The 17,905-nt window shown below is 37.1% G+C and overlaps 1 protein-coding gene across 1 annotated transcript; it reads left to right on the forward strand.

The window, feature by feature from the left end:
• The first annotated feature begins 590 nt into the window (after positions 1–590).
• On the forward strand, positions 591–4,909 carry LOC108682179. Its single transcript, XM_018171303.2, has 4 exons — positions 591–672; positions 1,556–2,056; positions 2,580–2,898; positions 3,037–4,909. The coding sequence occupies exons 2-4, from the start codon at positions 1,565–1,567 to the stop codon at positions 3,390–3,392; spliced, it is 1,167 nt and encodes a 388-aa protein (XP_018026792.1). The 5' UTR covers positions 591–672; positions 1,556–1,564; the 3' UTR covers positions 3,393–4,909.
• Positions 4,910–17,905: the final 12,996 nt, after the last annotated feature.

Below are 17,905 nucleotides of genomic sequence, written 5' to 3' on the forward strand. Positions count from 1 at the left end.
CTAACTACTCACAGTTATAGGTATAATAAATCGTGGTGTAACCATACAGGATTGGAAGTATTATCTAAGTATTATCGGTATGTATCGTGAAAACGTTTTAACAAAAAATTAATAAATAAAATGACGAGCGTTGTTGATTTTGAAAGATCAATATTTATTAGAACCTTCTGCAAAATATTTACGTGAAAATCAAGACGTGTTACTTTTTTCTCGATAATAAAATTTACGAAGGCTTGGAAGTGAATGACAATTTAAAGTTTGATTCTATAGAAAGTCTGATGCACATTGATGGCATACTATTTTCCTACTTTGCAAAATGTTTATCTTGGCCTCTAGAAACAGTAATTCATAGCAAATGAATGAAACAGAGTGAAGTGTTGACCTTCTATGTAGGTTAATCACGTGGCGTGAGTTAGTTCCGCCTTGGTAAGTTGAACGCGTAGAGATTGTAGCGCGTCCGAGTCCGTCAACCTGGCGCAAAGAACGCAACCGCAAGCCACGTTCATATTATGGAGCTTCTTCACCGCAAAGCGCGCGTTGTTCTTCAGCCACGGGTCTTCACCTTTGAGCCTATATTACGGGGTGACTGCCGGGGCGAGTCATCAGTCCGCGCTCGGCCGTCGGGAAGGCTGTGTGTGTTGTGCTTGAGCTCTGCGGCCACTGAACACGAGGGTGAGTCCTGCATTACGATTTATGTAGTATGGAAATGCGATGCAGTTTTTCTTATTTTCAGCTCAATATAAAAATGGAATGACGATTAGGACTGAATAATTTATTGCGTGATTTGTTAGATTTTTCTAAGCAAAGATTTTCAAAACTGCAAGGATTAGTAGTTTATGAGCGTTGAAGTCTCTAACTTCGTCGTACCTGGTCGTATCATAGAGTAAATGTTGATATATTTTTCGTGTGCTTCTACAAACATTTTCATGAAATAATTAATAAATTCTAACAAATTTATTTGTCTAAAGTTTGTTTTTAAATAGCTGAAAAATATAAAATTTGTTTCCTGGAGCAAAACTGAGTTATTTTCTCAAAAACTAACAAGGTTTCTTCTAGTTTTTTTTGCAGCTTGGCTTTTTGAAACGTAAAAACTAATAATTATTAACAATATACGATACCAATACTGATTCTAATATACAATATATTATAGAACGACGAGACTTTTTAGAAGATTTTAATCTATTTGCATGAAAATTGTTTTCATTTCGGCGAATTATTGAGTTACAGGAGAAATTTTTTTTGTAATTTCACATGATGTAATTTCAGAAGACGGAATTAATAATTTCAATTTATATAATTGACAAATGCTATCAGATAAATTTCCTTTTATTTCATTTGAATAGTGGTGAGACATGAAATCAAACCATGTGTGATGGCATAAAAAAAACAATAATAGATTTTATTTTACCGCACAAATTTTGAAAAAGTTGTCTTAGTTAAGAATGGGCATCGTCGGCATGTACTCGACAGTAATTTCTCAGATAATGAACGAAGAAATTATATATGAAAATTAATTTTTCATTAATTATTTTAATATAAATTTAATTTACTGCAGACTTCAAACATGCGCGTGCTGTGGCTAGTCGCGCTGTGGGCGATATCGGCCGCGGTGTCGGCCCGTAACTTCACACCTAAGAAGCCCGAAATTAAAAAAGAGATAAATAAAAAACTCAGCTTAAATGAATCTGAACTTAACAAAAAACTCTCCTCTGACGTAGCAACTGTGAAGAAAGCAATCGCAGGGAAGAACGACGAAGATACAAAGGCCACTCAACGCTTAGACTTATCAGTGGATCCCAAAGTTGACATTTCAGTTGTGAAATCCACCAAACCGAATGTTGCAAATACTTTAGAATCTGCTGCGGTAAAACAAGCTGACATTGCTACTGACGCAGATTTCAAGATTCCGTTTATTGAGAATATTGACACCACGGAAGTTGTTGACGTTGACATAACAGACAAGGATTCAATACCACTCGTGTTGACACGCGCCGCACTCTCTCAACTGCTCAATATATCGTCTGAGAATCTCGACAAGGAACTCAAGTCTATCACCGTAAGTTGATCATGAACGTTTCAGTCACTAGTTAACAAGGAGGATATTTATCTAATTTAGCAACCGAAGTGTTATTATATACCATACATATTATATTACGATTATAAAATATAATTGAGTGAAACTATCACCAGTTAAGGACGAACTTGAATTATAAAAATACATTTGTTTATGGGTATCGCCGCTCAGATTTGTTTTAATTTCGCGTTGTTTATCAACTGGCTCTGAATTATCAATAAAATAAAATTTGTAGTGAAATCTCAGCTGCAGTTGACGATGAACTCGCAACATTGTAAAATGCAATTATAATACGATGTCACGCAGCTAATTTATTAATATTAGAGAATAAATTTCTCGTCTATTAAGAAGGATCACTGATTTTCAATTAATGTAGCATCTAATATCTTTTTACTTACATGAAGCGGACTGTTGTGTTAAATGGCGAAATTGACTCATTGGATTTTCTTTCTAGAATACAACTGTAATACATTTATAAAAATTAATTTAATCTTTTAACTTGAAGGTTGGTAACACTGGTATCACAATCGGAGACCTCGGAGCTCTCGGTACCCTTTTCCCCACCACGGCTGGTGGAGCCACAAACTTTGCAACGATCACATTTCCGGACTTCCTTGGTACGTTTTTTGGGGGAAACTTCGCTGCCGGGTTAGCAGGACTGCCTGATTTCGGAAACTTAGCCGGCCTACCCGGAGTACTGGCGGGTATTTTGACGGTGGCTGCTGCAGTAGGAGCGGGCCTAGCTGCTCTCATCGCCCTCGCGGTGCCAGCTCTCCAAATTGCCAATCAAATTCTCGCGATCATCGCGATCTCCCTCCTCATTGGTCAGTTCAGACACTTATTCGTGTTTTATATTATTTACTTTTAAAATGCTATTTTGACTTAATAATGCCATATCTTCGAAGTTTATCACTATTATCTGTTCGACTTAATTACTGATTATTATCGATTTTTCTTTGCAGCTTATGTCGTGGAAGATAAGGAGGAGGAGGTTGAAGAAACTGGATACGGCTTCGCGGACACCGGAACTGGCTACGGCCTCAGCTCCGGCTACGGCTACGACGCAGGCCCAGGTTTAGTGAGTGCTGGAGACACTACGGGGTACAGCAGCTACTCCGACTACCGACGAGCAGACAAGCCTGTCGACGCCTTCTCTGATCTTATGGCTGACAATACCATCGATGGAGTGGAACCTTTCAAAGCTTCTACAATAGGCCGCTCATTCGGGCTCACCCCCATGATAAACAGAGTCGCCAAGGTAGTCTCAGATGCCGTTCACACTTACTCAAACATGTATGGTGATGACGAGGAGGAGTAAATTCCTTTCTTTTATTTACTGACATGAAGAAATCTGATGAGTTATTTAGTCTTATTTCAAATGGTCTTAGATCGACCAGACGCTGAAGCCAGTTACTATTATTGAAAACAATGTTGAGAACACATCCAGTCTCAACACTTTCATTAATAGTAATTTATCATTAATTAATTGATTATTAATTATTTTATTTATATAAAATTTAATGTATTTCATTTACTTGAAATATTTGTTACCATCAAATACGGAAAGTTTCTCACACATCAGCTAAAAAAGGTCTAGATATTCAGTTTAAACAAGTTGTTAGTTTGGTGATAGAGTGGAATTTTTAGCATGACTTACTATCAGTGCATAGAAGTTGTTGATCCAATACGCTTTCACAAGTGTAAATTTTCGGTAGCACCAAATATTTGTTAGCTACTTTTAAGTTCGATACTCTGCTTATCCATTACTTGGACGCCCTAAATTGTACTACGTAAAATTTTTCGTGCGCATCTATATTTTTAGTATACATTAGTTCCATTTATAATCTATTTGATGCTAACGTTATATGGAGCAGTGCTGCCCTATCTATTTTTTACTATTTATTTCTGTTATTTAATTTTTTAAATAGACAAAAGACTTTCTGCCAACTTCGTCGATTGACTAGCGGACTCTTCAACTTGACAAGATGGCTAAAGAAGCAACCTTCATGACTTGCATCTCTTATTGACAATAATGCTTATTCCATAGGACAGGTGACATATGACTTACAGCTGAAAACAAGACGACTGGAAAACGGTGAAAAACTGATAGTGACGCCGACTCGGAATTCCACAACCATTAATATTCAAAGACTTATTTACTGTGATTTGGCAATGATTCAGAAGTTACTTGACTTTGTTTTTGCCCATCGCTTGACGAGGAAGTTGCTATTTCTATTATAATATACCAAAATATTTGACTGTGGCATGACTATGCAGTGACTTGATTATGCCATGACTCAACTATACATTGACTCTACCATACGAGACTTTGACAGGACTATGATATTAATTTGCTAATGTTAACTCTGGACCAGGATTTGGCGAGACTTGGGCTGTACTAAATGAAACGGGACAATGGCGCTAGCCACGACTTTATATTCAACTGATGATTCAAAAGTTGCTTGACTGTAATATTTTTGTTCGGCATGACTATAAATAGCACGAATAGGTACCGAATATTACAACGATGACATTTTATGGCCGTGACGTGTGACATTTGTTACGTACCTGACATAATTTTAAGCGCTTCTGTTGATCATGTCTACAGTGAAGCATTGAACGCGTTCTTTGTACATAAAGCCAATGCGGTATAATGTGTATTTGTGTGTGTATGTATATATGTACGAAAATAATCTAGTTGCTCACTTGTACATATGTACATACTTATAATCTATAGCGATATGCTGGACGCTCAAAGACAGAGAAAATATAGGCAGTGACGGAACATAGTGCTAATAACACTTTTTATGATGAATACAAAACTGACTTTTTCAATGAGTTTGTTTATTGAGTTCTCCCTATGAATCTGAATATGCATTCTAGTGCAAAAAATGTTTTGGTTCGCTATGAACTCCTGTATGGTTTCAACAGTGTATTGCTTGTTGAATACAAGCGCTCCTTGCAATCAATTTTAAAAAATGAACTACAAAATGTCGTCTGTGACAACCATTGGCCTTTTTTGCGAAATACCTCAGAATGATGTATTTATACTATATAGCCTCTCAAAGAGTTGTCGTAGAAACCTGTCACGAATGATATCGATGGTTAAACATAGCCCTGCCGTGCAACAAATTCTATCAAAAATTCAGTTCCAGGCAGAAGAGACTGCCCAGAAACGCTTCGAGACTGAAGATTCAACATAATATTTTCAACGCTTCTCTTTTTCGCAATACGCGTGCAAATTACGTGCATTTCCTCTAGGATGCACGATAAAGAAAAACTTTCCAATATTAAACGACAAGCCGGTAAATCGACCAAAGAATAATGGACAGGCAGTTTACATTCAATGTTTAAAAGTCAAAACTTCAGCTCACGTTAGCTAATAATGGCCTAATGTATACAGTAAAGAGTTAGAATTTATGTTGTCGTTGGTGCAAATTCTTGCAGCAGACACGGATTATAAATAATCTGATTTTTATGAATAAAATTCAGAAAATTATTTTGCTAGTACTAACGACTGTAATTACAAGTTATTTTTGAATCATTATTTGAATAAAATATCATCAAATTTGTATATAAATAAGAAACTGAAACTTCAAGGGACAATCAGATGCGTTAATTCCGCTCAAAAAGCATTTTTAGTGATGTATAACATTTACTCGGCAAATTTGGAAAATTCATTTCATATGCCTTAGACTCGAAGGCACTCCCGAAAGTGCAGCTTTACTTTAAATATTTCAATAACATACACTACTTGAGTGCCAACAAAAAACTTTCTACCTTCTAACTTTCATTTAAAATTATTGTACTCATCGCAATAAAAAAAAATATTGAGCAAATCACAATATAAAAAATTTGGAAAACAGCTCAAAGTATGAGCTGCTCGTGTATTTCTCCAAAACTAGGAAAATCTTCGTTGAAGAATAAAATAGTCTTCTCCCTTTTTAATGGCAATCGCTCTTGGTAGAAAATCTACAGCTCTTTCAAGGGAAATTTATTATTCGTGGAACGTTTTGTTCAACAGGTCGTTAGAGAATGAATATAATGGATATAAATAACAAAAAATGAAATTAGCACAGTTGGTTCTTTTCGACGCCCTTAATAAGCGAGTGCAAGCAGTTTCATTGAGAATACAATCAGGATCAATACGCATAATATAATCAGTACGCGCGTTCATAACCTATTGACCTGAAGGTATACCCCAAGACTAATTTCCAGGATTTTACTACACAATGCTTCTAGACTAAATTGAATAAACACAATAGCTCTGGCATCTAGACAAAATTTCAGAGCGTGCTAACATTTGGGGTAACTTTCATAGCTTGGAGCATATTTTCGGTTGCTCTGGTCCAATTGTTTCTTTGGGACCGTGAGAACATAAGGCCTATTGTGTATAGTAGGTTCCTGCTTTTCCTTCATGTTTGTGGTGGTGAGGCAAGGATAACGACTTCTGTGCTCTTATTCCACGCGTAAGTAAAGGCTATTTCAAGCCGTGCGCTCCAGTTTAGCAAACGACGAGACGCGCCTTCTTCGTAATTTTCTTAAGTGATGGTCACTGTAGCGTCCGACGTCCGGCACCGTCTTTGCCAAACAAGGAAAGAAAGTGGTTTTTAGAAAGTAAATGAGAACTTCCAAGTATAACATGAGTCCTGACTAATTCGATTCCTTTGTGTGCGCATCTTCAGTTTAAATTAACTGGAGGTTTGGAAGTTTGTCTCTTGCGCTGGCTGCTTATTATCCTGCACAAGGCGGCTAAGAGAAACCGGATAACCAAACACGTGTAATAAATAAATCCCACTGTTTACCAATATAATAAATCAGAATAAAAATAGAAATGAAAATAGAGGTGATGGATGGATTAGTATCATAAATTATTAGTAAATAATCAGTCAATCTTTACATGGAGCAAATATTTGCTTTCACTGTTCATCCTATTGCTACTTCGAATGTTTTGCAACCTGATTCATGGACATATTGTACGCTGTGTAACAAGATACAGCAATCCAAAGTTATCTGTACCAAAATTTAAGTCAATAAATTCGGAATTTGGTTTTTAATTTTTCCTAGTACTTAGTTGAATTAGTTGAATTTATTACAACTATTCGAAGATTAATCGTCTCTGTGAAACGACTCAAACGATACTTTAGTCAATATGATGTTGATCAGTAAAAAGTGTTGGCGAGTCTGCGAGAAACGCGATCTGCAATTGTTCATGTTCTTTCCCATTGCTGGGTCTCAGCTTGCCGATTGTAGGTAAAGGCTAGGGCCTCGAGAGCGCCAGACAGCCGTAATTATTGAATGATTTTTCGGCAGTAGGTCACCAACTGCAATACTGCAATACTCTTCGTCAGCAACAGCTGTCATTTCTGCACACTTCCCACGACAAATTTCCTTTCAAGTTCGCTGTGAATGTGCCGCTTTTACCAGAAGTAAGACACCTCATCAGAGAGCGCGAGGACAGCCAACCTCATTATCAGTTGAGAGTTATAAGTAGCATCTGCTTTTGGAAATCGTTTAAAACATAAAAAATAAGGTTGATTATTCAAAGGTTCATAGCTCTGTACATGTAAGTAATTCATGCAACAAGAATTAAGCGATAAAAAATGACATAGTTTAATAATAATCTATATACATACAACACGTAAAATATCCGCTAGACTTGAATGAATTGAAGCAAAATCATAATGCCAAGTCTGCAACCATAGATCAAGATCGCAGTAAACCAATTTGGCAGATTACGTCCATTTTTTGTTACAGGCTCGGGCTCACTCTTCGGATCAATGTTGACTGATGCTAACAATGACTAGGCGTTTCTTGAGCTGTTGCTACTAATGATGATGTCGGCAGCTTTTGAGAACTGAGTGAGCAAACACCAAGTGTTTGCTCACAGGGAATATAGAAGCTCGGCTTTAAGTAGCATAATTGTAGATTTTGAAAGCTTAATTTTTAGTATTAATACACATTCCTAATATCTTTCCGCTGCCAATCACTCATTCGGATATCTTTTCTAAGAGAAACAATGATGGCTATAGGACACGGAGGGCAGGTGCAACATTCGGCGTAAGTGACCCCAGTACTGGCCAGTAATTACGCAGTGTAATTACTAAGAGGTTGGATATAATATGTATATAGTATAATATATACCAAACACTATTGAAGTGACAAATGAAGTTTATCGTCATTCATAATTATTTCCTTCGTTGCCGTGACGTAATTGTCCCAATTATCAAATTGTTTTGAACTTCATAAAAATTCGATTTTGATTGTAATTCATATTTTAAACTTAAATGATTTTTTTGCGATTTTTTACAAATCCAGCATTGTAACTCTATGCAGGTAATGCAGCGGCATTGTGACGAACTGTAAGAGTAGGTTAGGTTATCTTAGGTCAGGTTAGGTTAATTATTTGCCAAATTAATGCTAGTAACCCGTGTTTTGAAAGTACGCGTACATCGGAAAATTTTGTGAAAAAATATTGATAACAACATTTCTTATGAAATGAAAAAGGAACATCATCACTATTCCTAGTATCATAATGAACTACGATAACTATTTATTGATTATAGTTCCTTCATTATCAACCATCACGACAAATTTAGCGGAATTGCTGAGGAAACAAGCCTTTGTATATGTTGACGGGCATTTTCCTTCTCACAAGTTCCTCCTGGAAATTGCCACGCTTTTTTCTCTCTCTTTCTCTCTAATTTTCGCGTGCATGCACCAAGACCGGTGGCTTTTCACTTAATTGCCTTGTTTTGTTGCTCAGAGCAAAAACTATTGAGCTTGGCCGAGTTGCTGACTGTGTGCTCCCAAGCGTCTCTTTGCCCCATGCTCCATTTTTTAAGAGAAAATTTCAAGATAAATAAATTACAAATTAGATTTTAGAAGCTACGGTTTAATACCACAAATAAAAATTATCTTAACATTCTGAATTTCTTATTTAGAGGGGCTCGTTCAGCAGGAAAGTATACAAGGTATGAAATTAGGGTTGATAAATTGTGATTATTAATAAGGCTAATATTATGGGATGATGTTAAAGTTAATATTAAGGTTTAATGTTAAAGATTAATAACAAGGTTAATATTAAGGATAATATTAAAGGTTAATATTAAGGTTATTATTAAGTTGATTGATCTGACTCGTTGATTGACTTTCCTGCGAGCCACTTTCCCTGAACAGTCACGACGTCAACCGACCTAAACACAAACTGGTTTTGTAAACAGGAAAGTTTACCGCCTGAGACATGAAATTTCATAAAACCTTTCAAAGATTTCCGCTTTTCCATATAACCTTTTACAGAATGATATCAATCTCATACGCAAAAAAAGAAAGCGATAGAACGAATGAAGATTTGAAAATTTCCTTTTTCATTATGCTAACAATATTTTATTTTAGCTATCATATTTATAGGAAATATTTAGTGCTACCATACATTATTGGACTATAATTGTCTGTTTCATATTCCTTTTAGTAATATGGAATTCTTTGCATAAGGTGTCCAATACGATTTTGTGGTCGCTTTGCCTGACCTAATTATTGCTTGTTGTATGGTTAATTTATCTAAAATACCTCATCTAATTCCCTCTCCCTGACAGTGATGAACCTCGCTGGTTTTTCCGTAGGCCCAAGCCGTTAAATCGGCCAGAGACTGAATAGCTTATAGTGAAAAACTCGTCAGAATTGAACATTCAACAAGAAAAGTAATGCCTCAGTTATGTTCTTCTCACGCGTACCAATCGAAATTGTAAGAAAACGTTGAGCTTTAAGCTCAATTCTCTGCTAAGTTTTAATTTTCATTTGAAGATATTTCACGATTACTAAAAACTTTGATACGAAACTGGTGATAGCAATTACATTGTTTTGTAGTTTGGTCCCAATATAAGTTTTAGATATTTTTAGCCGTGGTACTGAATGTTTCAAATTCTGAAAATTACTCATTTAACAACTTTTATGAATTTACCGGTTGTTTCGTGCATATTTTTTATAAAAAAATCATTTGTAACAAAAAGTCACGAAACTCAGCTGCTCAATTCTGGCAACTTGGCATCACTCCTCAGGGTCACCCGAACGAACTCTCAGCCAACGTCGCATATGAATTGTGATGCATAATATAACTTTTCCATCTGGGTTCTAAATTAAAAACCATTTCCTTTCAACTGAAAGTATCTCAAAGTTTTCGTTACAACAACATTCATTTAATTAAAAACACTCTATATTTTTATCACACTTAAAAGATTTATCCCTTTTAAAACCGTCTTGAAATCACGAATAACCGTCCTGAGCATATGTGATCAACCTGTGTAATGACCGATCAAATGTTTGCTGCTGAGTCACAAAAGCTGCTCTCAGCTCCTACACAAAAACAAAAGTTCCATCTATGCTCCTTCGCCAATATACAAGTAATTTTGTAGCTGAAATCCGGCCACAATAGCTGCTCAGATATCCAGCACCGAAACAAAAGTTACTTCCAAGCTTGAACACAAAAGACACTTCGGAGCCGGAGCACCTAAACAAAAAGTGCTTGTGGGCAAGATTAAAAACGCATGCATCATCTGGACAGCCATTTAGGGATACTTGTCTTCTGATGGTCTCCAAGGCTGCAAGTCATCCATGTTGATTTCAGCACATTTTCATTCGCCATTGTAGCTATTGCTTTGGGTTATTTTTTTTTTTCATGTAGAAACAGATATTTCATTATGGCTGCTGTCGTAGTGGCTTCCATAACATACCCTATTCCATAGGCGGTTCATTCGTAGGCAGACATCATATAGAATACCGTCGTATTTCCGATTAGTTATTTAATATCATTATAATGAACGCTTATCCTATAGCCAGTTATAGTATATATGCTAACCGCATCGACACAACGTCGGCCAAAAACTAAGGTTTTTAAAGTTAAATTCTGTGTGGGTTTTCTTTCGAAAAGCCTCGCTGTTCATCACTCGCAGCACTGTGGACCTGAAGATTCATTTGAATAAGCGAGAAAGTTGACCCGATTGTACTGCTAAGAAATGGCATCCGAGATGCGCTCACTGAATGGATATGCTAATGCCATCATTGCTTAAATAGGAAGCTATAGCCGAAGCATGCGTTGATGAAAATTAAATATCTGACTTTAAATGTTATAATTATTGCGCAGCTGAACAAATTATTAATATTATTCGTAGAAATAAGATGATGCATGGTTCTTAAATGCTGACTCACAATAAACGGCGCGAAACTACAAACAATCTACACTTCTACGAACGATTTGTTCGGATCACATGAATGTTAAGAAGTTTACTAATTTCGTTTTTCTCAGAATACTCACAGCTGAGAGTTTGTCTTCATAAATATTTCTCTGAATGAAATGCAAGAAGAAATATCTGCAAGATGCGTGGATAACTGCTTCTTAAATTTTCTCGCAAGTGGCATGAGACGTTGCTTTTACTATTATAGGCGACACATATTTCCATCTGAGCTCACTAGCATAAATAAGCAATAAATTATTCCGACGGCCATCAAATATCTTCTGAGATTAAATTGGAAATCTGACCTAATTTTTCTGATTTTGTGCTGCGTAAGCTGGTTCGTCCAGCTCATTAATTCAAAGAGGTCCTTTGAACGCAAGACTTTCTCAGCTACAGAGAAATTTTTCCAACCCCGGCAAGTTCTTCCAAATCTGACAGATGTATGCAAGAGTGTAAGTGCATGTGAACAATTCTTATTGATTGTTTATCCATTCTTATTTTCTGAAGAACCTGGTTCAAGCCTGGCGTGGTGCAAGTAGTAACAACTGAATTTAATTTTTCATCGAGATCTGATAAAAATTAACAATATTGTTGATCTATCCAGTCGAAACTGGCGCTCAGATCGGATTTATTTTTATTCTTGGTAAGGTTTCTTTGGAAACCGAAACTATGTCAAATTTTTACCAAGGAATCGCAAGACCACAGTAACTTTGAAAATGTGAACAGGTGACCTCAAAAAACAAGTCTTTATACGCACTGTAAGTCTGGCGTCGACGCAAGAGAAGAAATTTACTTACGACTCTGTATGTCTTATTTTAGCTCATGATGCAGGTCCTACCGACGCTGTGGGTCTGATGTTAGTGATAGAGATAAGTCCTACCGACTCTGTAGGTCTGGTGTTAGTGATAGAGATAAGTCCTACCGACTCTGTAGGTCTGGTGTTAGTGATAGAGATAAGTCCTACCGACGCTGTAGGTCTGGTTTTAGTGATAGAGATAAGTCCTACCGACTCTGTAGGTCTGGTGTTGGTGATAGAGATAAGTCCTACCGGCGCTGTAGGTCTGGTGTTAGTGCTAGAAATAAGTCCTACCGACGCGGTAGGTCTGGTGTTAGTGCTGGAGAAAAGTCCTACCGACGAGGTAGGTCTGCTGTTGTCTGAAAATATATGTCCTACTGACGCTGTAGGTCTAGTGTTAGCACTAGAGACAAGTCATAACAACGCTGTAGGTCTAGTGTTAGCGCTAGAGACAAGTCCTACCGACGCTGCAGGTCTAGTGTTAGCTCAAAATATATGTCCTATACTGACGCTGTAGGTGGGAGGTTGGCTCGAGACACAAGCCAAATTAGTTTTGTAAGTCAGGTGTGGAAGCGAGAGGCCGCCTAAATGCATTGGCAGATGGCCGGTCGCTAAGTGTGCCATAAGAAACAATGATCCCAAAAAGAGAAAGCCTGGCTACGCTGGCCTGACCCTGCTGCTTAGATGCAATATTTCTTTTCATTTTCAGAGGACAGTCTGTCTTGCGGCTACGACTAATATGAGTACACAGCGAGCCTTGATTGCACTCGCTTGTTTCAACCGTCGAGAACGCCTGATTAAATGTGCAGTAAACTAAATACCATCAGCAGAAAATATTTGTGAGACTTTTAATTATTTAATTCGGAAAAATACTGCAAATGACTTGATTTTAAAACAATGGATTCCCGATATTGTTATTGCTAAACCCCATGATGTTAGCGTATATATTCTGCATTTCATATTTGCAAAGAGTACAGTTGAGTAGAGTTTTGAAACTTCAGACTAAAGTATAATTCAAATAAATTTATTTCCCAGCGCACACATGGAAGTTAGGCAATTAATTATTAGGATAGTATACCAAAAAACGAATAATTATGTCTAAGAATATGGTTCCCTTATCCCAAAAAGTGTGTGTATATGACGGTAAATTTGTAATGATTTAATAATTAATTATTGTCTCACAAAATAATCTTGAAAGTTCCAGTACTTGTTTATGAAGATTATCTGAGCCTGCATGATGAATGCGCGACACGGCCCTAAAGATGGCAACGGCTTCCATAATGACGATAGGAAATCAACCTCGACAATTTTAGTTGCGTTTTCGTAGGCCGTCGAGCGGTAACTCGATGCCAATTAGAAATCCCTACGAATATTTTCCACGTGGAATGTTACTTTCTTCGACCAACACGCGACGCTGTCAAAGTATTTTATGAATGAACACGTCACCATGGAAGATAAACCGAGGCTTTGTCCAGACCAGTGGGACCGAAAATGTGTGCACCGTTGCTCCTAAGAAAAGATTCTCATGATTTATAATAAGTTCTCCAGCCAATCACAACTTACTTTTCCCATGCTAAACATCGGCTTGGATTTCGCCTTCACTAAGACGGTTGATTTTTGTTTGAACTATGCTTAGAATTAATTTTAATATAGAAAGCTGTAAGCCGTGCTGGGACAATGCCCATCTTATGGAGGAATAGGCGCATAAATTATATGGAAATGGATGTTTCCAAGATGTGGAATATTCAATGGCTGAGGAAGGAAGGATTTTAAAATTGAATGCGGAGATTCTGAGATCAATATAAAGAAATTTTGATTCGTTTTATTAATGAGTCACTCAACGGAATTGATTAAAACTGAACTATTAATCCCGCTCACAAGATTCACAGAAAATTTTAAAGATTTAATTTATCTTTTACCTCAATTAAAAAATTTTGGGACACTTGAAATATAAGTAAAATGATTTATCACCGGATAGCCGACATGTCAAATTATTAGCGCTGTAGACAAAAAAAAAGAAGAATAGCATCCAATATTCCAAAAAAATTCGACACTTTATTATTCACCATTTATTACGCTGCTTATAAATTATGAAGAAGGAGTCTCGTGCGGTCGATTCTTATACATTAGACGGAATTCTCGGAAGAGACACTTTTGTCGTGCACACGGAATACGGCGGCACAAGAAAATGTGAGGAAATTAGGAAAGGAATTTGATCCTTACTTTCTTTTAAATTGCAACTTTTTAATCTCAAAAATTGGATAATGAAGTACACAGTAAGCTCTCAAGTAATTTTCTCAATTATAATGGAAACTTAATGTGCCACTCATATAGCAGTTAAGGATTATTGAGGGCTATATATTGCTCCTATCATGAGTGATCTTTCAAGTACGCTTGTGAGTAATGTGCGTGCGTCAAGTGATGTTTTTGCTCCTCGTAAAAGGCTTGTCCCTGAAGCAAAGAGTTTGTCGAGCAAAGCAACGAGCTTCATAAGTCTATATGGCGGCAATCATTAGAGAGAATGGGATCCAGTATATGTCATTAGCTCGGTACTTCGTCAGCTACTGTATCTCCATGTCAGGCATGTGCCAGGGGCGTGCTGTAATGTCTTGCCCTAATCAAGCGAACACTCGTTTTGTCGCCTGATTCTGTGGCGATTGCTTGTAAATTTATTTCTTGGAATTCATGTTCCCCGAAAAAGGTGTGTTTGTTTTTAATTTTATACATATACGCAAAATACTAATATAATTAGTGATAAAAACAACTTAGGTAGGTTTATTTTCATAAGACATTACAGTAAATTTGATCATTACTCCACTCTCGACTACTTATGAGCAATTTTATCGAACGTAAATTTGTGAGTTTTTATTTTGAGGAGCGTCTGCGACAATGATGCCAATGGTCGGTATACTGACGTAGCCCCTGGAATTTGAACCCCGATGAAGGAAGTTCGTATCAAACATAAACACAACAAATAATTGACAGACCGAAACTTTGGCTCTAACGCATAACCCCCATCAAAATGAAGCAGAACAAATCACTGAATTAAACGGCGTGCACAATTTTGTCATTTTGAGGCTTGAATCAATTCAGGGAGTTAATTTATCTTCTATCTTGTTGCGAAATTTTGTCTAATTTCTTTTTATAAATAAATCTTAAATAATCTACACAGATGATATTGCATCAAATATTTTAGAAATAGTTAAACACAGTGATCCGATTTTTTATTCACTTTGAATATCAACCGACAAATCTTAACTCAGCAACTGAACACTCATAAATAAAATGTTGCTGTAGATTAGGTGTTAGGCTAAATTTTAAGCAGAGAATTGATTATCACTTGCCCACTATGTAGCGGCATTGCAAACCTCTTGTTTGAAGATTCAGCCCATCGTATCAGCATTGCAAAGATCCAGCCTATCGTATCCGGAATGCGGATGCAAGTTCGCTGCAATGATGAGTGCTGCGTAGTAATGAGCTGGTCGTCCGTGTTCCTACATCGTTCTACTGAAACATGTGCAAGCCAGCGTAGCCTTCCCGAAATGAAAAAAGAAAAGCCAGACTTTCGCTCACTGCTGAAACCCCCCATTTCAGTGCCGAAATAAGTTGCGCATGCTTATCAGCTTTCGAAACCCACGAACCTCAAGATGAACTCTCCCTTTCCCCATAAGAAGACGACTCTCTTCTTTTGAATTCACAGAGCCCTCAGTGTATCGTGAGTCTTTTCGGTCACCGGCTTCCAAACCTTCCCCCAAAATAGCCATTTTCTAGGTCAAACAACTTGGTCTCGTGCGGTGGATCACAAAGGTTTTCCCGGACCATCTTCGTGTAGCTCGAAGTCGCACGTGGAAGAAATTTTCCTCACGTTTCTGTCCCCTCTGGACTTTTATTTTCAGGTGCGTATCTCCGTCCAGGTCAAGAGGACAGCGCGAAGAATGCGAGAGAGTTTTTTGAAGATACGTAAAATTTGGCTGCCTCCTACACAGGTATTGATTTATTTGTCCTTATCGCGTGAGAAAGAACTGCTGTCACATATACGGCATGGCGAACTTGTATAACAGTAAACGTACCAGTACATTTTTTTGTTGGTTACAAAGAGTTACATGAAATATTTCGAAGTAATATATAGTCTATTGATTTGATGCCTATCGTAAGATTAAGTAAAAGATGACTGTAGCTGCCTAAATTAATTAATTATATTACAAATGTTTCTTTGATAATTTTCCACGGCAGCCAGTGAGAACGTAAGTAACGACTGTTACAGACTGCCGGCGCACCGTTAAAATTCGTCATTATTAAGGTGTTAGGCTTTTGCATTTTAATACCCAAAGTCCTAAACTAACACAGAAGGCAAATGATCGCGCTGTTGATCCCATCCCTTCATCATCTCCTTAATCCCACCTTCACTTGTAAACTCCACCAACATTTTATATGTTCTTATTGGTTGCCAAAAAAATGCTGAACTTTATTGTGGTGGCTGAAACCGACTGCATATGGGCGCTAAGTTTCTATCGAGCTACCTTCGTTAACTGATGCAAGTATAAGTACGACACGGAGCAATGAGAAAATTCCAAGACACGTACTTGTGGTATGAGAAGATGTGCAAGATTGAATTTATCCAAAAATCTTTATAAATGATTTCAATTTTCATATCAAATGTCTAAATCCATATAAAAACGTTAGGCGCAACAATTTTTCTCGAACCAGTCCTTTAAAAAGTTACTAACTACCTATAAAATTTCCACCAAACATTCCAGATCTCGAACATTATAGCGTGTCTCCGTTTCTCTTAGAAGCAAGGATTGCCTTGCGGACATGGCTAGCATGTGAGATTTTCTGCGCCATGCATTCCCACACTCAAAAGATGCAATTAGCATTTCTTTTTAATTCTAGTCTGTTGTTATCGTGACGATCGTGATATCACTCGATCGTTTACGTTGTTTTTATGGTCAATCATCGCTGCTCTACGCCGCCTAGCTACTGACGAAAGTATTTCATCACAAAAACTCAATGCGTGGAATGAAAGAGAAACCTTGCTGGCTGGGAAGGCGAAAAGATTCTCAATTGCAGTTCTTGTTCAGTAGCGGATATGAAAGGCCTGTCACGATTGACTCGTCAGTTGGATGGAAAAACATTTTATTTACGTGAACGTGTTTACGGAATATATTTATTACAAGACTCTGATTGATGTCATGCCATTATTGGGAACTAATTTTATAGTGACATGAATCTTGCCACAGCTGCTGACCATCTTTTCCATCTCGGTCCTGGAAAACTGCTGCGGTATTGCTTATTAATAAAAAAAATTACCAGCGTGCCGAAATTTACTAAAAGGAGAATAAAAAAATACTAAAAAATATTAAATCACCATGCGTTGTGGTTTTAGATAAATGGCTTCGATCCAACACTTTTTAACAGGTGGTTAAATATTAGAGCGGTGCGTTGACCACACAGTCGCGATACAAGGCTTCGATAAGTAATGGTGAGTTGCGGTAGCCATGAATAAGATGCAAGTGCAGCGGCGCTGGCCGGGTGTCCTTCAAGGCAGCCACGTTAACTTATTTACCAAAATAGAGACGGAACTAAAGCAATGCAGGCAAGATCGTATGTAAAGAAAATAAAGTTAGAAACCAAACCCGCTCGATTAAAATTTTATGTTGATATTATTGTGTGAATAAACAACATATACTGTTGTAAATCAAGCATTATATCACTGAAAAATTCGCCATTCAACTTAATCTTAACTCAACACACACTTTTTTCGTGACAGTAACATCCATTATTCTAATAATTAAATACAAAAAG

The sequence above is a fragment of the Hyalella azteca genome, unplaced genomic scaffold (assembly GCF_000764305.2).
Source record: "Hyalella azteca isolate HAZT.00-mixed unplaced genomic scaffold, Hazt_2.0.2 contig4353, whole genome shotgun sequence".
NCBI lineage: Eukaryota > Metazoa > Arthropoda > Malacostraca > Amphipoda > Hyalellidae > Hyalella > Hyalella azteca.